Source organism: Notolabrus celidotus, chromosome 2 (assembly GCF_009762535.1).
Source record: "Notolabrus celidotus isolate fNotCel1 chromosome 2, fNotCel1.pri, whole genome shotgun sequence".
Classification (NCBI taxonomy): Eukaryota; Metazoa; Chordata; class Actinopteri; order Labriformes; family Labridae; genus Notolabrus; species Notolabrus celidotus.
Window position 1 is genome coordinate 16,210,237 of NC_048273.1, and position 26,218 is coordinate 16,236,454.

At 42.3% G+C, this 26,218-nt stretch overlaps 1 protein-coding gene and 2 long non-coding RNA genes across 4 annotated transcripts in view; 1 reads left to right on the forward strand and 2 right to left on the reverse strand.

Annotated features, from left to right (window-relative positions):
* The window catches only part of trabd2b (TraB domain containing 2B), a 78,191-nt gene that overhangs the window by 1,308 nt on the left and 50,665 nt on the right, over positions 1 to 26,218 (forward strand). Inside the window, exons 1-2 of one of the 2 annotated variants that reach the window (XM_034676192.1) lie at positions 495 to 558; positions 1,631 to 2,200. In XM_034676192.1, the coding sequence (XP_034532083.1) occupies positions 1,640 to 2,200 (561 nt within the window). In that variant the 5' untranslated portion in view covers positions 495 to 558; positions 1,631 to 1,639. Of the gene's footprint in view, positions 1 to 494; positions 559 to 1,630; positions 2,201 to 26,218 lie in introns of those variants that run through there. The other variant, XM_034676183.1, reaches the window with a different exon arrangement.
* On the reverse strand, positions 3,713 to 6,841 carry LOC117807165. The gene is made up of 3 exons (XR_004629921.1): positions 6,736 to 6,841; positions 6,309 to 6,527; positions 3,713 to 5,636 (listed from the first exon to the last, which is right to left on the reverse strand). It is a non-coding gene; the product is annotated as an uncharacterized LOC117807165 (long non-coding RNA).
* LOC117807145 overlaps positions 19,922 to 26,218 on the reverse strand; it is a 153,940-nt gene continuing 147,643 nt past the window's right edge. Inside the window, exons 4-5 of the long non-coding RNA XR_004629915.1 lie at positions 21,298 to 21,368; positions 19,922 to 20,026 (exon numbers count right to left, since the gene is read on the reverse strand). This is a non-coding gene — a long non-coding RNA (uncharacterized LOC117807145). The remainder of the gene's footprint in view (positions 20,027 to 21,297; positions 21,369 to 26,218) is intronic.

Consider the following 26,218-nt stretch of genomic DNA (forward strand, 5'->3'; position numbering starts at 1 on the left):
AAGGAGAAAAAAAGGTCCATCATATTGTGACTGCAGACATCACATCCAACACAAACGACCTCAGCAGCAACATGCACGTTTTTTAAATCTGACACTCATCATTAGGGAGCCGTTAGGAGATCACAGGCTTTTGTTTCTGTATTCCTAGTGTGCGCGGATAATAGATCTGTTGTCAGAGATCACTGAGGACTCCGAGCTCCTTCGCTTCATGTGATTTGTAATGCGTCAGTACAGTGCTCTCTGTTTTCTGTTAGGAGTAATTACCCCCATAAAAAAGCAGCCCCGCGCGTCAAAGCTCTCCCTCTCGAGAAGTCCACAGAGCTTTTAGCAGAGGGGATCTCGACTCTCCGCAGGACACGACCACACTTTCCATGTCAAAAAGTCTTCATTTATGGGTAGGCCTAGGCGCACGGTTGCTAGTTAACGAATGACAAAACGCTGCAGATGCATGCAAAAGTTGTGCTCTTTATGTCTCCTTGTGTGAGAAATATGATGGGGAGTGCACTGATGTCTCCAGCGCCCTAAAAACCATTTCTGTGAGACTGAAATTACGTTAAGGTAAAGCACAACAGCTGTTTAAGAGTTTCATTTCATCTGCTGAGAAAGAAACTGCACTGAAATCAAACAAAGCACTCTGGATTTCCTTTGTGTAGAATCCAATTGTAGCAGAAATGACTGCATGTTCATTGTGTTTAATTGTGATGTTAAGAGAACATCCCACAAGACGACTTCATTCGCTCCTGGCAGCAGAATCAACAGTTTAAAAGGCAGCTTTGGCAGTGCATCATAATTGGAACACAGCTGAGGGAAACCTTGATTAAATTTGAGAAATAAACATTTTCTAAGAATAACTTTATTTTACAGTAATGGGTTTCATCCCTCAAATGCCTGATTACACTGTGTCTCAGGAGCCAGAAGTTTGATACTGTTTATAGAAGTTAATCCTTTTTCATATTTGAATAATGCCAACATCAAAGTCTTTGCACATGCACTACACATTTGCAGAGCACTTAATAAGAAACATATTTTTTTGAAGCAATATGGCCTTATGTTCATTTCATTTCATTTCCATTGGGACATTGTTTTGTGTAAGGATAACCGCACCAGACTAACACTTCCTGTTATATAAATCATAAAGGACAAAGACTGCGCCGCACTTCAGGCTGTCAGCAGCAGATCTCCCTGCTTGAGTGTAAAACATTTCACAAACAATAGTATCACAGTAGGGTCAGGACTGAGCGCAGGTTTCTTTCAGCTTTTGGCTTTTATGAGCTGCACTGAAGTATATTTGCACTGCAGCCTTGAAAATACTTCCCAGGCCCAAAGAGGCTTTGGCAACTGAGGTATGCACCTCAACAATACGCGGGGGTCTGTTTACAGCCCAGAAGGCCCCTCTATAAACCCACCGCCTGCACCACAGCAGCCCTCGTGGCACAGCCTCAAGCTTTCGTATTTCCCCCTGCTGTCATCTCAAAATTGTATTTCAATCTCTAACTTGTTGACCTGTGAATATGAGCCAGTAAACCACAATAGAGGGGAAAAGTGTCAGATGTAGTTTTAAGACATGTTGAATTGCTCTGACATAATGGTTTTGTCTTTTTGTCCTTTTCTTTTCTTTTTCTCTCTCCAGCAAAGTGACATGAACTCTTTCCTGTGGAGAGTCAATCGTGCACCCCCTCACCCACCTTCTTACTTATTTGGAACCATCCACGTGCCATACACCCGAGTCTGGGACTTCATCCCTGATCAATCAAAGCAGGCTTTCCACAACAGCCGCAACATTTTCTTTGAGTTGGACCTGACTGACCCTCTAACCATCTCCAAGCTGACCAGTTGCCAGCTCCTCCCCCACGGGGAGAACCTGCAAACGCTGCTACCTCGAGACTTGTACCGCCGCCTCAAACGCCACCTGGACTACGTCAAACACATGATGCCGTACTGGATGACGCCAGACCAGCGAGGCCGCGGCTTGTATGCTGACTACCTGTTTAACGCCATAGCAGGAAACTGGGAGAGGAAGAGGCCTGTGTGGGTGATGCTCATGGTGAACTCATTGACAGAGTGGGATGTTCGGTCAAGAGGAACGCCTGTGCTGGATCTGTACTTGGCGCAAGAGGCTGAAAGGATGAGGAAGACAACAGGGGCTGTGGAGCGTGTGGAGGAGCAGTGTCATCCCCTGAATGGGCTTAACTTCTCTCAGGTAAGAAGACTAAGAACTAGCTTGTTTTCTCCTTTTTGTGTTTGATCCCCAGTGTGCACACAGCTGGACGAACTGCAAAAACAAGCCAGGCATAGGAGCGTGAGTTCATACGAGATTGTGTGCCCTGTATCATTCTGCTTGGAGTGAAGCGCCTCTAAAGTCCGGCAGGTTGAGCTCCGAAATCCTTGGAAAGGTTCAGTGTGTACACAGCTTTGGGTGCTGCACACACTCGGTCCGAGAATGTTGGAGAAGACAATATGAGGAGGGAAAAAAGCGATTAAAACCTTTCTTCTGGAGACAGCTTTACGGTTATGGATGTCCATCCACCTCACTAAACAAACACGCTCAACAGCTGAATCTGCACAGAGGGTGTCAGGCTGAGCGCTGCACATGCAGAACAGATTAGAGAAGGTGAGAAGAGCGGAGAGATCTCTCTTTCATTAATGCAGACTGACTGTCTGGCAACATTGCAAGCTTGGACTGTAATCGTAGACTGGAAGATGAAGAGAATAACTTAATTACATGATGAGCAAAACATGAGGAAAATATCCATCTTTTATATCTTATTCTATGAAAAATAAAAGAAGGAATATTTATTGTCTCAGGTAATCTAAGTTTTAGATGTTTTTCATGTAGTGGGTCCTCCATATATCTATGATCAGCCTGGACAGCACGAAGAGGATGCTCTTTTCTGATTTATATTCTGATACAGCCTTTGATCTACATTATGAAGGAAAAACATCTCAGCATGTGCACTCATGTGCAACCAAACACATGTGTTCTGCATGCACGGCAAGGCACGTCGCGCCACACACAAAGGCGCATTGGAAAAAGGCAACGCTCCATACATGCACAGCACATCGGTGGTGCATTGCAACAGAATCGTTTGAGGGCCTAAGCCTCCATGTGACAGGTTGGTGGGGCTAATTTGAGAGGCAGTGGGCTCCCAGCCTCTCCTCTTTCATCAGCACCTCCTAACTATGCTGTCAAAGTCGCATTGCATACGAGAGCACATGCCTGAGAGCTTTTCTGCCCCTAGAAATAATCTCAGCAAGCCACACTGAGCAGCTCAGTAATGAAGAGGAGAAATGCTAATGTCATTAGGAGGGCTTTGCATTTGTGTAGTGTTTCATGCTCTGTAGACGTGTTGTTTTCTTGTTATCTACTCATGCCTCCTGTTTTCTATATCTTTAAAGTAGAGTCACTTTAACTGACCCTGGTGCTGATCTGTATTTAGTGTGGCAGCTCGGCAGTTGCCCCCAAAAGCAACACTGTTTTAAGTTACATCCTAAAAGGGTCGAGTAGCAGAGGGGCGTCCAACTTTAGAGAAAAGTGTTTCTATTCATTGTGAAGTTTTATTTGACCTTAGTAAGCATAAGCTTTGTCCTTAAGAGAAAAGAACAGGCAAGATGCTCTGAATTTACAAGGTACAGTAACGGTTTTACAAGACAGGTGTTCAAATGCAGATAACAGTTTTACTGCAATGAAAAGTCAGACAAAACTAGACCATGGATAACTTGAATCTCCCCCCGCCAGAGCAAAGCACCTTTGGACTTTTGAGCTTCCAGCCCCCTTGTTTCCAGATCAGTATGAGAACAATTCAGAGTTGAACTGAAACTGACATGGAAACCATTATTCTCAATTATAATAATTTGTGATTTAATCTGAACACAATGGCTGATTGATTCCCTCTACGCTTGACTGTATCCAGGATGAGGTCAGAAGGATGGAAAGAGAAAGACTCAAAGAAAAACGTGTGGGTGGGAGTCAGAAGAAAGAGAAGTGAGACACTGAGAGAGAGAGATCCTAATTTTCGGGGGGGAGTCGAAAAAGTGTAAAGACAGTGTTTGGGTTGAAAACACAGGGGGACTGATGTTCATCGTCTCACCGCTAACACTAATCTGAAACATGAGCAAAGCTCGGAGTTAGATCTTACGTTGGGAAAGGATCCAAACCCTGACGGCCCACATATTATTTGTTCCCAATAAAAGTGGTTGCTTACAATTTCCTGTAACTTTGACCTTACGGAGAGGCTGAGGAACACAGGCGATTTATCATGTGTCACACTGCAGGTTTCTCAAAGCCACCTGGTCCCAGTGGTGCCAGTTGCAGAGAGTAAACATCCTGCCTTGAGGCTCTGGTTTAGGTCTGCAGGTTAGTAGGAAGTAGTGTTTGGATGAAAAATGTCCAGTTTTTCACCTTCTCTGGGACTGGAGGATGAAAAGTGTTTTTTTTTTAATACAGCTTGATTGTGGTAGAGAGATGGAAACAGAGGCAGAACAATATAAAGACCTTTGTTGAACCCTATATATCTAAGACCTTTTTATGGATCACAGCAAGGTGTGGATGTCTGTGTGAGAGGTAATGTGGAGGTTCTGGAAACACTGGCAGCTCATGGTGCATGGTTCTTCTCTAGTCCTTTGGAGGCCGATGTAGCTTGACAGCTGGGCTGGTCAAGCAGTACCAAAGAGTTTGTGAGGAACTTTAGGGGAAAGGAAAATCTGCTAAAATCATGCAAGCTGCAGCCACAGCATCAGGAGGCAACTCCCACAGGTCACTCCCACATACTTTCTTCCCGTAAGGGCAGATCAATAAACTCCCATCATGCCTTGTGACTTAACAAATGTTTCTGTTGCTTCAATAACTAAGATGTAAGGAGGTTTGCATCTCCTCCGCTTATGAGAAAGAAAAACTGAGTGGCTCGTGTGTCTCGGCATCACCATATCTCATTGTATTGATGGTACACAGTGCACTTAAGTGGAGAACAATAACTTCATAGTATGACAGTGCTTTTGGGAGATTTGGGGGCGGCTCGAGCCAGTGGGCCTCCCTCACTCTCACCAAATAAACACCCATATTTATTTACCCTGGGTCGCGTTGCAGCCGAGGCCACTGGCCCATGTCGGAGAGAAATTGCATCATATCTGTGGCGCCTGTATCCTGGGCAGGGGTCAGGGGTCACGGTGGGAGGTGGTGGTGGAGACGTGGAGCAGTAGACCGGTGAGGAGACTGGCAGTCTGCTGGGGTCAGTCTGGGCACTGCTGAGCAGGCAAACAGATCTGATAGAGGACTCTGTCCAACCTGCGACCATGCAGGCTGAGTGTCCATCTGCTCAGGCTGCTTTGTTCCATGACTTGTTTTCAACTGCCTGAATGTATATGAGAGGTTTAAATAAAGAGAGAGGTGACTGAGGCTGTGTCCTCTCAGGTGCAGCTGGAAAGTGTTTAGAGGAATAGGAGGGTGGTAGGTGACAGAATCTGGTTTCTTCTCAGCAGGAGGGAGCCCTGTTTACTGCCTCAGTGACAGCCTGATATGTCTATTTCAATCAGCTCACCCCCCTGTGCCATCCCTCTGCTGCAGATGTCAGGTGGAGGCTCTCTGCTGTGCTGACGCCGCAGCTCACTCATGCTGTGGTCACAGCAGGGAACTTTCTGATCTGGAGATGTGGTGGAAACATCACAATGGTGTACTTATTAATGTTAAATAACATGAACTGTATTGACATTTCATTTTGACAAAAAGTATGAAAATCTATACAGAAAAGTGCGAGGACAGCAACCACAGAATTTACACACAGTGGTCATGAAGTGAAAGTCGTCTGTCTGAGCCAGAGATATTCACTTTAACTGTGGTAAGACCCACAGAGTCGGTGCTTCCCATAAGTCACTTGTACTCTTCACGATATTAAATTTGATTTGTATTTTTCTTTGCTTTTCCAATTCAGTTTGGACCTAATAAAGTATATGGCCCTAGGATACAAATCAGTGATTTGAAAATGACTTTAAAAACAGTAAAACAGTGAAATACTGCACATTTCCTTGAGGAATGTTTCTCTTTCGTCTTTGTACAGAGGTTTTTGGCTGTGCATGGCAGTGATTTGATGAGCATTTATGGTAAGCGGTGAATCAAATATCATGATCCCAGAGTTGTGAATGTCTCTGCAAGGCTGGGCGAGGGTTGCTAAGAGTAACAGCAGTACTTGAAATCAAAATAAGATTCTCCTGCGTCGTATCATATCATGCAGAATACTTTGCTCTGTGTTTTTTGGACAGTGTTCACCTAAACAGGACATCTTTAAAGCGAGGAATTAAGTAACATCCAACCTTACCCATATCCAAATATTTACATTCCCTGACGGGTGTGTAAGTTTGGGTTTGAAGGGTTATGTTGGCTGCAGTTGAACTGATGGAAAAAGCCACTCTTTGTTTGCACTCTACTCTTCTTTCCGACTTGCTCCCTTTGGATCTCTGCTGCCTCCTCCTTGCTCTCTATCTTTTCCTGACATGTCCTGAGGCTCAGACTGTCCCACTGCTAACCCATTGCTCCTCTGCGCACACACACACACACACACACACACACACACACACACACACACACACACACACACACACACACACACACACACACACACACACACCCAGTGGAAAAAGAGGAGGAGAAGGGGAGGAGGAGATCACCTTTAAAGTGTGCTGGCGACGTGTATCCCCTCTTTAACCGTGACATCTGAGGGTGTTTCACATCTAAGCTATAATTACCTGTGCAAATATGTGGAAAACTGCGAGGCAACACGTATCAGGACCGATCATCTGGTGCTGTCGGCAGGCAGACGGCAGTCCCACTGTTGCACTAATGACTTAATAGGCCCCCTTAATGACCAAATAGCCTGCTGCCATCCAGAAGCACTTAGACAATTATGTGCTGGCCAGAAAACTGCAGGCTGACGGTGATGTGGAGGGAGGCGGAGAGACTGGATATGGATGCTGAGAAAACAGGGGCTGAGAAAACTGTGCCCTTGACAGCTAAACAAATCAAAATGTAATTATTCCTTTTACTGGACTTTGTGAGGATAAATGGAAGGTATCAGAAAACAAATGTTACAGTTGTGATTGAGTTTGAAAGCAGGGAGCAAACAGGAGCTGACAGGAACCTGGTACAATGTTGCTACAAGAAATGTTCCACTTGAACAAAGTGCAACGATTTAAAATTGAACCTAACTAGAGTCAACACTGCTTTCAGGATAACTCTCAAGAGTAACTCATTCAACTACAATCTGTTGAGGCAAGTTTGGCAGCTGAAGTAGAAGTAAATCAATCAATCCTTATTCATACAACAAAAATGATGTGATGACACTTGACTTATAAAACAGGTCTAGACCATACTCTTTATCATATAACATTGATTCTTTGGTGAACAGCCATCTACCTCGAGTACCTCAGGTAGGCAGATGACCTTAAATAAAAGAGAAAAAAGAGTGTTCATGGTTATTTTTTATCTGATCTGTTGAGCTTGTTCTTTATTCTCTAACAGCAAACTTTTAACCTCACTGTGATCTTGCTCTTCAAGGATCCTGCTGCTTTGTCTCTAGGTCATCATAACCCTCCTTACTCTCAGTTCTGTACCTGGGAGACCTGTGCTAATGACTCCACCACATTGCCACTGACCTGAGTGTGGCTGAGGTAGTGAGTACAAGTGCGGCAGGTCGAAGTGCTCCTCCATACTTTACTTTTCATTGTGCCAAATCCTTCTCTACTTCTTTCGCCCACGTTCCCTCTCCCCATGGTGGAGAAAATGAGCGTTCCATTCTACTTCAATTGTTACGGCCTCAAATCACACCACTGATCCATCGTCACTCTGCAGTCATCTTCCCTTCAAATGAGGACCAAAGCTGCTCTGCAACCGCCTACACGCGCATACTCACATACAGGCACACACACACCTTAACTTTGCTGTGTTTCTGTATAATTATTTTGTCATCCTAACAGTGGAAATTACAGTAAAGCTATCAGTGGTTGAGGGTGTTTCCCTGCAGGAAGAGAGTCTCAAAGACACACACACACACATTATATTTCTATATTACATATTTGCTCATCACAACAAGGGAAAAAGCAGTAAATTGAGCAGTGCTGGAGGTTGTTGATCTATGGGAGGGGCAGATAGTTTCCAGGCAGGCTGAGGTTAAGCTCAGGTTGTCTGGGCTAGAGGCTGATTGATCACAGACAGGAATGTGACTGACTGATTTCCTCAGAGACCCACTTGGCCCCTCTGGAATGTTGTTGTCTTTCGGGACATCGTTGTTTTAAACCTTTGTTTGACCAGGTTAGCCCTGCTATAACCAGGGATCATTTTATGGATCCAACAAGTGTATGCCACTAAGGGTCAAACTTTTGTCAAGATGCTATCACTCAGAATCACATTAAACCTTGTTGTGTTTTATCTAATTATAACTGTGAGATGGGGCTTTAACTTGAAAGCATTAATACATAGAAAATGCTTTTTCTCAAGACAATGGTTCTGTAGTCTTTGCGTCAGGTAATCAGATGTTAAAGCCTGGTTTATACTTCTGCATTGACCCTACGCAGCAGTAGCAGCTACGTGAGCATTACATGTGTGTCCTCGTAGCTCTACAGTACTACGCCCAAACCAAGCGGCAACCTCCGGTCTCAAAATATGAAGCCCATGCAGAAGAGTTATGAACTGCAGATAATCGAGAATCTGCTTGAGGCTGGCTGCAGAAACACAGGAAACCTCATGGACACCAATTCAAAAAAGACGATCTTTACAGCCTGGTTCAAAAAACGGCTTGGCTCTAAGTAGCTAATATCTCTATCAGCACACACTGTACGAGGGGTGAATTTTTTTTTAACGCAACGGTTCAGAAGATATTAAGATTACGAGATTTTGCCCAAATAAGGACATGACTGACGTGACTCCCGGACGGGAACACATAGCTGTTGGCTAGGAGGCTCAAACTCTGCCTCTTTACATCACACTCTGCCTGGTGGAGTTCCGCATTTCCAATATGGCTGCCGCTGACGATTGCCTTCAAAACAGCGCTCAGGAACAGATGGGTGATGTCAAGGATACTACGTCCATTATTTATACAGTCTATGGCACAAACACTTGAGGCCAGTGCATTCTCTATGATAGTCAGGTCGCTTGCTTCCTGTCCTGCTACGTTTTCTGCTTGCTTTTTCACAGCAATTCCTAACGTATAACTTTAATTTAGATCTGATCAATGTTGTTGTTTGTCTTTCAGCAATCATAACAAGGAAGAATAGTGAGGAGATGTTGAGGAGATTAAATGAACGGCCAATGGATGGCGATTCTGGAAGTAGTGTAAATGCAGGAAATACAATGCCGTCAAACGGACCAATGGCAGGACTTGCGGTCCATGTCATTTCGAGGCGTAGTCACATTTTGGAGGAGGTGCATGTGAGGCTACACGAGTGGGCTTCTGCATTGAAAAGGAGCTACGGCGTAGTCTACAACGTTGATTCGTCGCAGAGGTGTAAACCAGGCTTAAGTCACACAAGTAGAAAAGCATTCTGTTGTAATTCCAACATTAAAATGACAAAGTTCTTTGGATGTTACATCCCTCTAAAGTGATGTAAACACGAATGTGATGTTTTTCCATAAAAAGCATCCATTCAGGAATTAGGGCCTATGTCCATTAACAGCATTTTCTGCTACTAGGGTATGAAAGTTGTCCCTCATCCTTTGAAGATACTTCTGGGTATGCAAAATTAGTTGAGTTTTATTTCAGCATAAAGCATGTTACCATTACTTTAATTTTCTAAATAGTACATTTAATTATTTTACTGCCTCATTATGTGATAGCAGTAGCTAAAATTCAACTGCTGTACAGGAACAGCACAACTCATTTAATTTTCCAAAAGATGTTACAGATATAGGACGTGTTCATTAGTAACAACAATAACAGCATTATATAGTAACTCTGACAGGGAAACGACCACAGATAGACTAGACCCTTTGCCTACAGTTGACCAATAATATGAATCAGAAAGAGAAAATTTTACTTTTACTGACAACATCAAATAAAGGCCTGATATCTTCTGCAGTTAATCATACAGTATTTGCTTTGATTATTACTTTCTAAGTGTGCAACCCTGAGTTAACCCTTCCAAGGAGTGCTATAGGACATTTTTTACCCTTAAACATACACAGACATTTGGTCTAATTTTGACAAAGCAGCAAACTGTGCCAATTTTAATTCACACCATCTAGCTCCAACACCACGAGGGAAGAAAATCTAAACACAGAAGCCCCAACTACTGCATATTGGTGGATGACTAAATAACACATGTAAAAGTAAAATGTTTCAGTGCTTGCTAATGGAACTGATTGATTTTTTTTCTATAACTATTTGTTATTTTTTACTTGTATATATATTTTTTTCTATTTTACTTTTACATTTTTGAAATAAAGACATCAAATCAAATCAATAATGAAATGTTGTCACACTTGTTAGTTGGCACCAGACTTACTAGTGAAACAAACAATCTACAGTATAGTTTCATATTTGTTGGCCCCAAATGCTGGTCTCGTGTTGTGTTAGGGTTAGGGTGAGAAAAGGTCATAATGCCCATCGGTACTCATTGGTAAGTGAAGTAATTTGAGACTATTGTGAAATCTTTGCGTTTTCCAATGCCTTTGTATCAAGCAATGTTACTATTCCCCTGGTTCCCGTTATGACAGACCAATCATAGCTAATCTCCAATCTTCTGTCCTGATTGGTTAAGGGGCTGCCCCTACTACGTCCTCCGATTGGTTATGAGTCCGGCACTATCATGACTGCACACGCCGATCTATGTTGGGGGGCTAAGAGGAAATCCGGTTGGGAGGGATAGTGTTGACATTCAAAGTCCCTCTCTCTGAAAAGATGTTTACTCTGTGACTACCAACAGCAGCTTTAAGTGCCCCTCTCTCTGCGATCTCATGTTTAGCCCCGTTAGATAAATTATACACAATATTTACTGTTTTCTGCATGTTTACTGCATGTTTATCTCTATCTTTTAACTCATCGGCTAGTCCAATTTAAAATTTCTGTTCAAGCTATGAAAAATTTGTTTGCTTACTATCACCCCTAGTGCTAAGAAACACTGAGAGTGAAAGAGGATCACCTGCAGGCAACCAGACTATGTGATATATTATACTGCCCAGTATAAGTGAACATGGAAAAAAGATTGTCAGTACACCATGGCATCTGATTTTCCATGTTGGATGTTTGGTGGTCTGAAATGAACTCAGCGTCGCAGCCTGCCTGTGACATCAGCCACACATACTACCACACCTCTCTCATGCTGCAGGCCAACATTCATAAATAGGTGCCAGCGGAGAACAACTGTGTGTATGTGTTTCTGTGTGAGCCAGGCTTGTCGAGGATTAGGTAGCATTAGCAGAGCACTCTCACTGAACCCGCTTTTAATGTGACCCATGAGTCCTCTGTGCCCCCTCTGCCCCGTCCCGTTATACACAACCCAGAGGAGCACTTCAGCTCGGCTTACACCCTGCGCCTGCACCTCTCACCTTCCTGTACCTCTTCTCTCCAATGACCTATGTGTTCACGCTCATTTTCACTTTCACAGCTTTTAACTGCAAAAGCCTGCAAGTCAAATAATAATGTCTGGGTTGTGCTTTTATGTTTGTTTATCCAGTTGGACTTACCAGAACCATGCCTGTCATTTTTTTTTTGCAGCGCTGTGTCATGCAGTGCTGTATTTACACTTGGATCTGCCCAATCTTTTAACATCATATAAAAAGTGTTGATTTTGGTTTGAAATAGTCAATTCATAATTTAACAACTAGCCTTTTGGTAGCAGTACTTGTCATGAGTCAAGATCATTTTAATTTTAACTCTGCAAATGGTAGATCTGAGCATGACAACATGGAGTAATGATGGTTTTTTAAGTCCTGTTCTCTCCCATCATCTGAATTCCCAGCATCATAAAGGCTTCAACCACAGACACAAGTAAATGTCAGTAACATTTCAGACTCCAGACCCAGGTTTGGAGCAGGTGAGTCAGTCTTAAATTACTCTTAGTCGTTGAAAGGAAGCAGTGAAATTTGTACTTGGCCTTGTAAACTGATGATTTCATGCTTGCTCAAAAATAAAGCCAGCTTGACTCAGAAACAGATTTTTTTTTGGTGCCACTAACTGAGTGTGTAGGACTGAGCCCTGAAGTGGGTCCAATCTCTCTGACTGATGTGAAAATTGCAAGTTGGCCCTCTTGAATCAAGGCTTCTCTCGTAAACTTTATTAGAGAGCACATAAATCCTGTCAGTCGTTCTGTCTCCCCTCCTGTACTATTGGTTTGAGTGACGCCCAGGCCATTACACACCTTTCCATCTAGTATTTCTCAATCAAAGGAAGCAGACAGACAAACTTGCAAAGAGAGAGGCACATACACAGTAGTGCTAGGTAATCATTAAGTAAACGGACAGGGAGACAATGAAACATATTACAGGCGGTGAAAAAAACAAGAAAAAGCAGACAGGGAGGCAGGAGACAGGCTCCACTGCATTTAACAAGAGCTTAGATACAGATGCTCACGTGCCAGCAAAGACAGTTTAGTGGGTATCGATTACTTCAGAGATAAGTAAAAGCAACTTCACAGAACTTCACAGGTCAAACTGTCCTGAGCCACCAATGTATTTTCATACTCCCATCCCATTGCTGTTCTCAGTCACTTTCCTCTACATCCCAGCCTATCATGTCATCTATGTCTGTCTTCATCTGTGATATGTGGACAAACATATTACAGTAACCCCTTTTCAAGATGTCACAACATATCAGTCCCTTTCTCAAGACTTTGCTTTTTCATCCAATCACTGCAACTTCTCTGCAGATTTTATCCCTCACACAGTTTTCTCCCATGCATAACCATGGAGCTCACCAAAATCACTTCTTTCATATCCAAAGTTAACATCCCCTTAGGATGGCAAGTCATTTAGATAATCAGAGAGTATGGTTTATGGTCATTTTAATATCTTCAGAACTCTGCATGCTGGAGACTTTTTTATGCTATGTATAAAACAGCTGTGCTTTAACAAGAGTCCTGGTTTGATCATCTCTTTTTCAGGAGCTTCCCAACTTGTCTTGATTTGATGAAAATTCTCAATTTGTAAGATTATATATCCACTTTTACTTGTTAATACATTTCTAGCTGCCTATTCAGCTACTTCCATATTTCTTGTATCGGGTCTGTTGACAATCAGAGGCTTCATTCATAGCCTACGATATCCCTTGCTTTTCACCAGTTAGAGGCTCTTTTGCTGATACGTGTGTCACTGCTAATCTGAAAGAGTTATTGCAGTTAGATGGATGGTTGGATAGACTGTAACTTCTAGATCCTCCTTTGCTTAGAAAATTAAGATTTAATTTGTTAAATATTGCGGGAAATAACCATTCCATAGCTATATGCTGTAGTTTCATACAGTAGTACACATTTTATTTGGTTTCTTGAGCTGGAATTTGGTTGGGAGGGGTGTTAAGTGCAGGTTAAAGGATGCAGCAACCTCTGGTGTTAAAAATTAAGCCAGTATCTGCTGTTCCTTGTGTTTCAACTTGAGGCTGAATCTAAAAGCACAGGAGAACCTGTTGGAGCTCATATTGAAAAGCATGTTTTTACAGCAGAATGAAACATGATTACAGCCTGCTAAAAATGGTTTCGGTCTATAGAACTTGTTTATTTATTAATGATAACTGCATGTATGCGTTTGTGTGGTTAAGAGGTATGCATAATTAGCAATATTTTTGGGCCGTGGTTGATATGATTGTGAGCGTGTAGCTGTTTGACAGATGTCATGGCTACGGCTTTAATTCACTTGCCGGTTTCTACTGTAGATTAGCTGGAAGTTATCTGGAGTCAGCTTTTCCAATATTGCAACTGCTGTCTTTGGGTTTCATAACACCTCTTTAGAAACCAAAGTGTGACATTACTAAGGCTATGTCCATTTTTTGTACAGTTGATGGTTAAAATACAAGCAGCCCACTTACTCAGCAGAGAGCATCATTTGTCCCATTTGGTTATTGCTGTTGTGTGTTACATGTAAAAAAAAAAAAAAAAGCATCAATGAATAAAGTCTGCTTTGCAACTAATTGTAAAAGCTGCTACCAAATCAGATATGAAAGGGCATGACAATCACAACCCAAGCCTGTGAAATCCTGAAGGGACAGGTCATTGTCATGCATTCACTTTTGTTTGGCTGCTTCAAAGACAGACCAGGTTGGTCTTTATTAAAACTGCAAAAGCCAACCATTTAAAACTGATCCCAGACCAGCAGCTGCCTAATGTGACTGCAACCTTCTTGAAAAATCCTCAAGTCTGTAAATGTGTTTTGCTCCACTGTGCCCACAGTAGCTCAGGGGATTTTAGACATTTGTGCATTCAGGCCTCTGTTTCACCTTTCAAATTAAGAGTTCCCAGAGCTTTCTTTGAGCCGGATTGACTGAGGGAGCCGGTTGCCCTCGACCTTGCCCTCAGAATGACCCCATCCTTTTGGCTGAAACCCCAGTTTAACCCCCCTCCTTAACCCCCCTCTGAACTGCTGCTGAACATGACTTTCTCAGTTCCTTCGTCTGACTCAATTAGTCTTTGCCAATTTGGTTTAACTACATAAGAGGTTTAACGAATGCCTGGATGGATAGAAAATGGTATTTGGGTTATTTTTTCCTCTTTGTTCCATAAGACGAGTTCACTCCATCAGGGCATTGATGGAAAGTACACTGATGTAATGTCACAATAATTTACTGAACTATTTGGCAAACTTTCCAGACTCCTATGTGAAAACTTCCATCCATCTGGCACGTAAAATGAATAAAAAAAATTATGATAAAGTTGGCTGCCCTTCAGTTGACGTGTGACCTGGTCAATCCTTTCCACGAGAGTGAAGAAGAAAGAAAAAAAAGAAACATAAAAAGGGATTATGAGAAAGAGAAGGGGACAAACAGGGATGAGAAAGGGGTTGAGGAGAACAGAGTAAGCCCCTTGCCACTCTGGTGGAAAGGAAAAGAGAGGGAAATTAAATTGTTCATTTTAGTGGTATTGGACAGAGAAAAACCAACAATAACACAGGAAACCTCCTACTTTCTGCACTCAACAGTTTCCTCTTAGCCAAAATAAAAGACAACACTAACAAAAAAAAATCAAGGATGCTGCTGTGAAGTTTCTTTCTCCTCTGTACTTTTGGTTTTCAGAGTTTTCCCTCTCCTACTCTCTCTCATCACGGCCAATTTCACCTGTCACTCACCAGCACAGTTTTTCCAACACAGCTCTTCTACCTTTCCCAAGGCATCCACTCTGTTGGCGTCCACTGGAACAGTTTAAACATAATATCAAACATATGGCAGAGTTTATGGAATGTAAATGAGATGAGAAATCAAATTTACTCAGAGAGTCGTAGCAAGACTGTGGTCTCTGAGGGATGCTGATGTTTAGGGAGTCTAAATGATGGGCAGCTGTAATTACAGCCACAAACTGAGTGTGGGGGAGCAGCAGAGGGAGGGGGTGATAAGTTAGAGTGCCAGGAGAAGGAGAGTGGGGTAGAGGGTGTAAGGGGGGGGGGAGAAAAAAGGGGGTGAGAGAAGGAGAAGTTAAGAAAGAGGGTCTCTCAGTGGGTGGCTCTTTGCTCATTTTTCTTCCTCCTTCTCTCTAGCGGGTGTGCATCATGTGACGATGTGTAATTGGCCTGTGGTCACACCAGAGTTGTGCAAACAGATTAGCAGGGAAACATGTCAGCCTGAGGGGCTGCCGAGGTTGAATGTGTGTGTTGTGCAAATCACAGATGTGGGATTGTGTGGGAAATAGTTTGATTGAGTTAAACCTGTATTAATGGTGAACAGGTGGGGCACTTAACTTTGTCACAGGGAAATTTGTTGTCGTGGGCACGTGGGGAACATTTAAAGCTCAAGCCTCAATGCGCAGTTACACATGTCCTCAGAATATAGACATACACTGAGTTTCATTTGCAGTCCTTTAATTAAATTATGTTCATCCCACTCAAAAACTCAAGAAGGGCAGTGTGGTTTGAGGACAGTTGAGGACACAAAGCTTGCTTTCCACCATGAAGCCACAAATACAGCGCCACTGGACACAATGAACAAAAGGTCAAAGTGTAACCAGCCTATTTTTTCAAAAACTTCTCAAACAGCTCTCTCTCTCTCACACACACACACACACACACACACACACACACACACAGACACACACACATAGACACACACACACACACACACACACACACACACACACACACACACACACACACACACACACACACACAAACTGAGTTACACTTTTTGTCATAAGGGTTATTGATAGAGTTTTACAGCCATAGTTTGTTTAAAATAAGTACAACTTTCAGGCTAAAGTCAGCAGACAAGAAGTTTGGTATTTAAGAAGACAGTTAGTTTTTTAGAAGCCAGCTTGTATGATATACTTGTAAACAGAAGAGAAACATGTTATGTGTTGTTCCTGGCAAATTGTACTGAAACATAGTTACTTTCTGACAGCGAAGTAATGCACATACTTTCATTCTGGTTTATACTTCTGTGTTGACTCTATGCTGTTGTACCTCACGCAGTTTTGACCAAAGACTGTATAATGGACAGCGTCGCTCCGCCTTTTCCCATTGTACAGTTTTAAAGCCAAAATATCCCAATCAAGAATGCAGGCATCTTGTACATTTTCTGCAGCCAGAGTCTGCACAGTAGGGAATTTGTGTTTGCTACAGCGTACCGTCCCAAGGTCCTACAGAGTTTCCCTCTACGGCAGCTGTCAATCAAAGCAAACCCAAACTTCTGATAACTAACGAAAAAGAAACTTTTCAGAAAAAAGAGGCCTTGATCACAAAACAGTCAAATAATAACTCACAGCATACGGATGTAAGAAACGTTCGTATGACGTGTATTTATTTTTTAAAGTTTGATTGCAGCCCCATTCAAATGAATGGGGGAGACAGAGTTTTTGACCTATACTGCAGCCAGTCACCAGGGGGAGCAGTTTTTTTGGCAGCCTCACTTCAAGCCGAGCAAAATGACGTCCATTTTATATACAGTCTACGGTTTTGACGCGCATTTTCATTTTGGAGGAGGTGCACATCCGGCTACGTGTCTAGGTTTCTACGATGGAACTGGGCTATGCAGACCTATGGCGTAAACTACGACATTGATTCCACTCAGAAGCATAAACCAAGCTTTACACTGACATTAGTGTTTGGGTTGGACTTTCTTCAAATCAGCAAAATGATGTGGCAGAGTTATGGCAGCTGACAACCCAGCTGCTGTGCTGGTTCTCTGGCCTGTCTCCCAATTATGGGGCTGAGCTGACTGGGATCCTCTGCCACTATCGACAAGTACCTCATACAACCCCACTTGACAAGTCAGGTACGTTAGCCAAAAGCAATATTTTAGTATTTATTAACAATAAATCTTGATTAAACAGTCAGGTAAAAGTTAAACCTGACTTTCTAACTTGAACACACACAAGTGAACACACCAGTTGAAAGTACAACCTCTTAACTTGGAAACTGTGACCGTCCGGGGAGCACATGAATGAAGCATTAGGCTATAAACAGTTCATACCTCATTAAATATAAAAGAACAAGTTGTAAAAAAAGACAACTTTTGACTTGTCTTACCTAAAAAAGTTTCTTGTGATGTAACATGTTAACAATGAAGCGTCAGAAAGGCTGCTTGGTTGACCTGCTGGCTATTGCTTCTGCCCCAGCCTCATTCTCTGCTACAAACAGACAGGCATGAGAGCAACAAAGTTCATCTACCTCTAAGTTAGACAAGTTAATGAGTAAATGTTATTCCCAAAATGTCAAACTATTCTTTACAGGGCCTGTGAATCCTGAGAAAATATTTCAGGGTATTCAGGGACCTTCAGTGTGACGATGTAATGTTTAGCCCTTGAATACAGAAAAAGAAAGAAAACTACTGTCCCATTTAGCTTATATGTGCATTTGTCTTTCCAGCTACAGTTGACTCTGGGAACAGACAGATACAAGAGTTTAACTTGGCTGGAGAAAGTCAGTGTGTAAGCAGACAAAGTTATTGGTTTCTGATGCCCCTTGTCAGCTCAGTGCCAGACCACCTGCTTTCATGAAGGAACACCATCCCGAAATATACCACCCAATGAGGAGCTTCCATATTTTGCCCAGAAATACTTTTTGTAACTTTCATTAAGTTCGCTTGGTTTTCTCTTGTCACTTTCCTTTATAAAGGGTGACTCTAACGTGTGGCTGTATCCAATGTTAACATTTTTTTAACAAATGCTTGAGAGATCAGTAAGAAACCATTACATATAGAAGGATGCCAGGTTGAGAACAGTTTTCTGGCTGGTTTTTAACTTTCTCCAGGGAACTTTTTCATGTATTCACTCAGTTTAGACAGATTCCCCAGACAGATGAAACATTTTGTAGGTTACCTTAGGTATGCAGCTTTTAAGTGTGGTTGAAAAGGGGTTGTGGAAAAAAGTAGTGCTAAATTTTCGACTGTTATTGAAGATTATCAGTATGCATTTGATTGGCTTAAATATAAATATCAGATCTGCCTATCATTGAACACACTCTATGCTGTACACATAGAATGCATAAAATATGGATGTAGGATCCGTGACGTCACCCATCTGTTCCTGAAGCGCTGTTTTGAGGCCAATCGTCGGCGGCAGCCATATTGCTACTTTTGAGTGATTGTGACGTAAAGAGGAGGGCTTTGAGTCTCCTAGCCAACAGCTACTGTGTTCGCGCCTGTCAATCAAGTCAGCTGCGCCTCTCATTGGAAGACTCATAATCTCAATATCTTCGAAATTGCTGCATTAGAAAAAAATTCACCCCCCATATAGTGTGTGCCGATCGAGAAATGAGCTATCCAGACTACACTCGTCTTTTGTACCAGGCTGTAAACATATTGATTTCTGCTGTAAAGATCTGCTTTTTTGAATGGGTGTGTATGTGGTTTCCGGTACTTCCGGAGCCAGCCTCAAGCGGATCCTCAATGAACTGCAGTTTTAAGCACTTCCGCATTGGACTCATATTTTTAGACTGGAGGTTGCTGCTTGGTTGTAACTCATATTTTTTTTCATTTCATGATTGTAGCTTACTAAGCACACACCTTAAGTGCTACTTATGCCAGCTTTGAGTTTTAATAGCGCACTAATGTAGGCTAGGCTGATAGACTGAATTCAAATCAGCACTTAAAAGTTCAATAAAAGGTAGTTTGTTGGAGGGAGGGCCCTCAGTGTCAGTTTCTCTTTTGGGAAAATATATGCTGATAAAGTGAAGAATATGTTTCCAGTATTTAAACCAAACAAGTGTGGTTACAAGTTAGTTTTACAAAAATGTTTTTAGAGGGCACTTTTCCTCTGATTTAGTCCGACTCATAATGCCGGAATCTGTTTTTTCCATACATGCCATCAGTCCCTGTTGTTCCACACTTTAATACTTCATTGTGATTTTGATTCAATAGTGTTGAAAAGATCCACAGAGATGTTTCCTCACCACCCCTTTGTAACGGATGTGGCCTTCAGTGTCTTAATTCAGGCTGAAACTTCACAGAATCTCATAATATGAAAAATATGGACTCAGTGCAGCGTGAGCCAAGCTACGGTCTGGATCGACATGGACAAATCCCCAGTTTTTGATAGACTTTTCTGCTGCTGATTCTCTCAGGTAATAGTGTCAACGCCTCGGGGCTAGACAGAAGCCTGACAGACAGACGGTGCAGGCATGCGTGCGTTGTTGACAGCCAAAAAGCTCCATCTTTGTGAAAAGCTCACAGAGAGCAGGAGAGTATTGGAATGGAAACACAAGTTTATTTTATCGGCTTGCCAAAATGCAGAAGGGGAGAGTGCATGAGAGACACAGAGAAAGAGAGATGGAGACAGAGGCCAGGCCACCTCAAAGCCTCTGCAGTCAGCTCTGGTGACGGCCAACCCAAGCACTCGAGCACAGTGTGAATGGCTTTTTAATGCCTGCTAACAGCCGGGGTATGTAGTGGGATGGGTGGATGGATGAAAGAACCCGCTGATGGATGGAGAAATGATGAGATGATGACAATGTTTGGACAGGAGGTCCCAGATGACCACTACTGCTAAAATTCAGCATCTTCAACTTTCTGACAATAACTGTGCTGTTATTGATCAGAGTCTGTAAGGCTGTGGTGTTCTCTATGTTTCCAGCTTCATTAATCTTGGTTGTGACTGTATTTTTCTTGAGGTCTTTTTATTTTACCAACACAAATGAAGTCTCAATTATGTGGGAATCACAGGAGTAATTGCCTTTTCTGCTTTGCTATCTATAGATGAATGTCCAGCTGGCTACTGATTATACAGTCACCCACATTTGATTCATAAGCTGCTGAGAAAGGCTGTCCAATACAAGTATAATAAAAGTGCAATAAACTAACCATAACAATCCTGACAAATTTGCACCCTGTTGTGGCAAAAGTCAAAGAAAAGTGTTTGAAGTGTATTGAACTTGGCGTTTGTTCAGTTTTGGTCTTGAAAAAGATACTATTACTGCAGTTGTGATTTACATTTTCCTACTGCGACCTTAAAACAAAGGCTGGCCAAGCACTATAGCTCTGCCTGAAACCGAATAGGCTTGTAACTGCGTCTGTAAAGTAAAGGAAGGTGTAGGAGTGAAATGATCACAAAATTACCTTCATTATTTTGTCCTTTGACCAATTTCTGGAGAAATCATTATCTACTGGTATGATACGACTCTTTATATTGAGTGATTCAAAACGCAAATGGTAAAATCATGGAAAACTGCCTGTGTGTGTGAGCGTGTGTGACTTCCTTTACATTTGACATTCGGCTGTTTGTTCTCTTTCTACCAATGTTCAGCTTCTTTACTGTATCCATGCACTGTATAGATAAAAGTCATGACCTTTGGCCTTTACAAATGCGTTTTCATAATTAAAGCATGGTGTGCTTACGCTGCAAAATAGTACAGTAGGCAATTTGTGGGTTCTTTCTCTCGCAGCATGTAATAGATTAGTTTTTTGCAGCACTGCCAAGGTGGCTAGTAAAGCTAAACAAGGGCTGCTACTTATGTTTAAGAAAGCAAACTTGGGTAACTAAAACATTTCGATGAGAGCCCTCTCATTACTTTTTAAAAAATTCTTTGCAAAACTCAGCAAATGTAATGAGTCAAGTAATAAGTCCAAATGTAAAAAGCAAAGGAAAACCCACAGTGAGCAACAATCCGTTTCTATCATGTTTGTCAGAGGGGGTATACTGATGTAAGAAACTGGTCAGCTCATATAAACCACATAAACTTCACTATCTTACCTCAACCCGGCTGCTGTTTATACTAAACGGCCCCCCGACTCAAACAAAAGCTGGACAGCTCCCTGGAAACCCTGGGAAGAGAGGATGAGAATGATGAGGAGGGGAGAAGGGAAAGAAAGAAGTCACAGGAGGTGGTGAAAGAGGAGAAGGGAAACAAACAGAGGAATTAAAAGAGCTCTTTCAACAAAGACAAATATTCAACAGAGTCCTAAAGCGTCTTCTTCTTCACTGTACAATTTGGTGACATGGATTAATGAGTTGCCTGGTAAATGTGTTGACTTATTTTTGAGGTATTTACTTTGTGCGTCATTGAGTTGGGAGTACTATCTTATATTTAGAGAGGCAGTCACTCTGAACGTTGATATGAACCATCACCAAAACTTGTAAGGAAAAATCACAAATTTTTCATGAAACGTTTGCTTAGATTACACAGTATCAGGTCATTAGTTTACACAGACAGGTGGCTTAACTCTTATGTAGCACTAAACGGGCCGTTATTAACTGTTGATTCTCTCCATTCTTTTAAATGGTCAGCCTCAAAGGAGAGACTGAACCCGAAATCTCTCAACCCCAAAGACTCCTAAACCCTTTAACTCGTGCCACAAATTTCCTCACATCTCACCTAGACCAGTCCTAGGGTTGGAAGGATTATTTGTGAAAGCCATCGACTAAAAGAAAGAGATGGATTTAGAAAGTGTAAAGTCTGGTTTGAGTCTGTAAATGTCTCAAGAATTCCATCCATCTTCACCCTGGCTAAACCATGGAGAAGGGAGTTTTTTTCTTTCAGCGAGAGCCAAGTTTTGGAGAAATTTTCGGGAATTTCCGTTGAAATTGCGGACATTTCCCCCTGCTTTGAGCAATTTTCTTTCTTTTCTTAACAAAAAAAAAAATGCTTATCTTGGATTGGTTGCGGTTGTCGTTGCAGCAGTGATTGTGGATGAAATCAGTTTGAAGGATGTCTGGTTTTGGGCTCAGCTTTTTTTCTGGGGCAGCGCTGCCCACCCAGGAGGACCTGCTGATCTGGCTCTTGTAAAAAAAAAAAAAAAAAAGCAACTCTATTCGACATTCCCTCCTGGAGAAACACAAATAAATGTCTTTTAATCAGCAGTGGGTTCTTCAGGGGCTCATTTGGAAGGAATGTAATTGAAACTCAAAAAGAAAGTTATTCATAAGGTAAATGTGCTTTGGTAAGCTTGATTTCTCTCCCCCACAGATGGTCTTTGATTTACCAAAGAGTGATCATGCAGAGGCTCAGATGAAGATACAATTATTTCATGAAGGTGGGCTTTGAGACTATTTAGGAATACTCTGTGAAATGTAAAAATCACGGAGCACCGCAGATATTTCAACAAATGATTTAATACAAACTCTCTGATATAATGAGAGGTCATTGGCTCGGTATTCCTGTCTGTCTTCTCTCCTTCTTGTTCGCTGCTTTCTGGAATGTCAAGGGGGAAAAGGTCCTGAGTTCAGCTCCTCTGAAAGGGGATCCAAACCGCGTGCTAACGAGAATGCCAAGCCTAACAGGGACTGACAGCTCATCCAATGAGAGCTGCTGTGTGTGTATGTGTGAGGGAGGGCTGGGGGTTTGGTGTCGGAGTGTGCCAAATATCTGTGTGCATTTATTACGAGAAGGCAAAACATCCCTGGTGAGGCTTAATGACACACTTATTTTTTTCACTTGCATGCAGGAATGCACACGCGTTAACACACATGAAGATGAGATGCAGACACACTATTTATGTGCGTCAATCAGTCAGCAACAATAATCTAAAGGATGTTTCTCCTCTGTCTCCACCTTGCTCCATCATGGCCCCCATAACCGGCTTTCTGGGCTCAGATGGAAAGCAGATGGGTCAGAGGGTGCTGAAAGAGAGACAGAAAGAAAGACATGAGGAATAAAAGGGGCTGAGAGACGAGACGGGAAAGAGAGGGAGATGGTAAAGAGGTCACGTAGGATACAGTGAGAGCCGAAGAGAAAGTGAGAGAGAGAGGGAGGGAGATAAAGGCAGCCCAGGGGTCAGGAAGAGAGCGAGGGAACCATCAGCCATTTTCACATGAAAGGAATCCAACCAATCCCCTCAATGATAAACATGTGTCTGTGTCTGCGCTATTTATGTGTGTGACTTAGCGCGTCTGAGTTGTTCACTGTTACAGACACTCTGACTCCTGACACTGACAGTGCTGATGATGATATACGCTTGCTCACACACACACGTACACACACACTGACACCTCGTCTACCATTGTAGCAACAGCCGGAGAATCGTACCGCACGAGTGTGAACTGACACAAGCCATCACACCCTAAACACAACAGCGGAGTCAGATCCAAAAGCATTGCATCACCTCTTCCTCTCTCTTTAGTCTTGTCCTCACCTGCCTTCCAACTTGCTGCTCACTTACACCCTCAGGGAGTGGACAAAATAACTTGAACAATGCATGAAATAAGAGCCAGAGGAAACTGCACTGAAATTAAAAACAGAAATCCCAGGATCTCCTGAGTGTAAACAGGTGATGCAGGAGGTTTTGATGACGTTTTTCAGCCTGCAGGACACTGCTTATAAGATATTTTCTTTCTGCTGTATGATGTATTTGGCACTGACAAGATATTTGGCAGTTGGTAGAGCAAATTTGTAATGCGTCATGGTGTTCTTGGTGGTCCATTCAAACACCATGTAACTGGAACATCCCAGGCTGGCAGCCTCTGTTGCATGGCGTCCCCATATTACCCATCTTTCTCTTTGCTGTAGTCCTTAAGTGGTGCGAAGAATATACAAAAATCTGTCAAGATGTATGCTTTTTATGTTTAAGCTGACCATTACACACATACTCTGGACGAATGTACTGTACTCTTCCCCTGCTTGTGAACACTCATCATAGCAGCTTCATTGAAATGAACTGATTTAAGTCAATAATTTCCCCCATTTAACTCCTGCCTGTGTTTGTTAAGAGTCTTCCTCTTGACTAATTAGGTACATTTGCAGGTGTTTTCTTTGGCATGGATATTTTTGGGCTCTCTTAGTTGGCTCAAAATGCTTTAAAAACTAAAGTCAGCATGAACCAACTCCACGATACAGTAAAAGTTTGGATTTCAAGTCTTTCTTTTATAGCATAACTGCTACTGGCATCCGACCTAATATGACTCACATTTGTCGGAGTGTTTGCTGTTGAGATCAAGAAACTTCAAAGTTAAATTGTTTATACTATTTTCCCTCCCATTTTTCTGCTTTCTTCTCCTCACCAGACCTCTTGATCTCCTCATCTTTCATTCAGTCGTTTAACTGTGCAGTAAAAGTTGAGGTCCCCCTGAGGGGCTGAGGTTGGGTGAAGTGCCTCTATGGCTCTCTGTTGACTTACCCACCGTCTTGGAGCCTTGCCATGGTTACTGCCACTCCGGTCCGAAATGAACCAGGTGGGGGTGTGGACGGGAAGAGTAGGCGGTCATTTAAAGGGAGGAAATGAGGAGGGGGGAGAAAGAAATGGTGATCTGGGAACAAGAGAAAAGAAATGAGTTTTGTTTTAGCCGGGTAAACATTCTTAAGCTCGCTCCTTGTTGTTCAAACGATTACGTCCCAGGACTGCAAACATCAGTTTCAGTTGGCTTTTTAAGAAATGCTTTTTGATCCAGCATGTGTTTGTATGTTTATGCATGTTTATACCAATGTGTGTTTGATTGCTAGTTGCTTCCTTTATGGTATTTTCACAACAATGGCTGCGGTGTATAGGGTATTTATTTTGAGGAGCCACAAAGTACAAGCGTTCTTTTCTATTCTTCTGTTGTAACCGTGAATGTGTAAGGCATCTGTCAGTTTCCCCTGTGTGTGTATGTGTCGGGCCATTGAAACCACGGCTACTCACCCGTAACCACACGCTGACAATCGGGTCACTGGCACACACTCATGCATGCAGGAGAACACATAAACACTCACACAGACACACATGCACACACAAACGGAGACTGTGGCCCTGCTTGAAGTGGCTCCGTTTCTACTCAATGGACTCCGACAGACATTGTTTTCAGTGGCCCACAACTCAATAACATCACGTCCCTGTGTGTCGCTGTGTGTGTGTTTTATCACACATTCTTATTTTAAGTTACACAACCATGCCTCGGCCTCAACTTCAGCACTTAATTACTGTCAAAGGTGACGTGTAGCTGGTACTAAACCAACAGTGATCTAGTAAAATCCCAGTGTTAATTAAGATAGGCTTTGCCCCTGCAGGGAGTGTGGTGGGATGGAAATTGAGAGCTTGGTGTAGAAAAAAAGCTCTTCTATGTTCAGACAATACAACCAGAAATACACATATAAATAAACAGGGGCAGAAGCAATTGCTTGCAGGTCTTGTAACAAGCACAATGACCAGGTTAGACAAAAAGTTTGCTCTAATTTATAGCTTGGAGGGATATCATTTCAAACAATACACATCTAAATAAATGGAAACTCACATCAGCTTTGATAGAAAATAGTTTCCTTTGTGGTGAGGTTTGGATCATTAAGCTGAGGTGTGTGTTTGCATGTGTGTGTTTTGGGGTATATTTGTGTTTGCTTGTATGGCTCAGGCAGACTGCAGTCTGGTATTGATCAAAAGACAGATAACACTAAGATCAGGCCAGGGTCACAAAGAGTTGATGTGTTTGTATGTATCTGTAAGAGCCTGTACTTATGTCATCATATAAAGTGTGTTGTACATGCAGTCATTTCAACCCCAACAAATGCATTTTGTTTCTAAAGATCAAACTGTCTTGCACTCTGAGTTCTTCATTAGTTTTCCAACAAGAAAGTGTGAGCTCCAGTTTTCTGACAGATTTGGAGTTTCAGTGATGCAGAGAAACATTAAGTTCTGGAGTTTCACAATGAATGGCTGTTTCAGTGATTAAGCCAAAATACTATTATCATTATCAATATTTAGGCTATCTG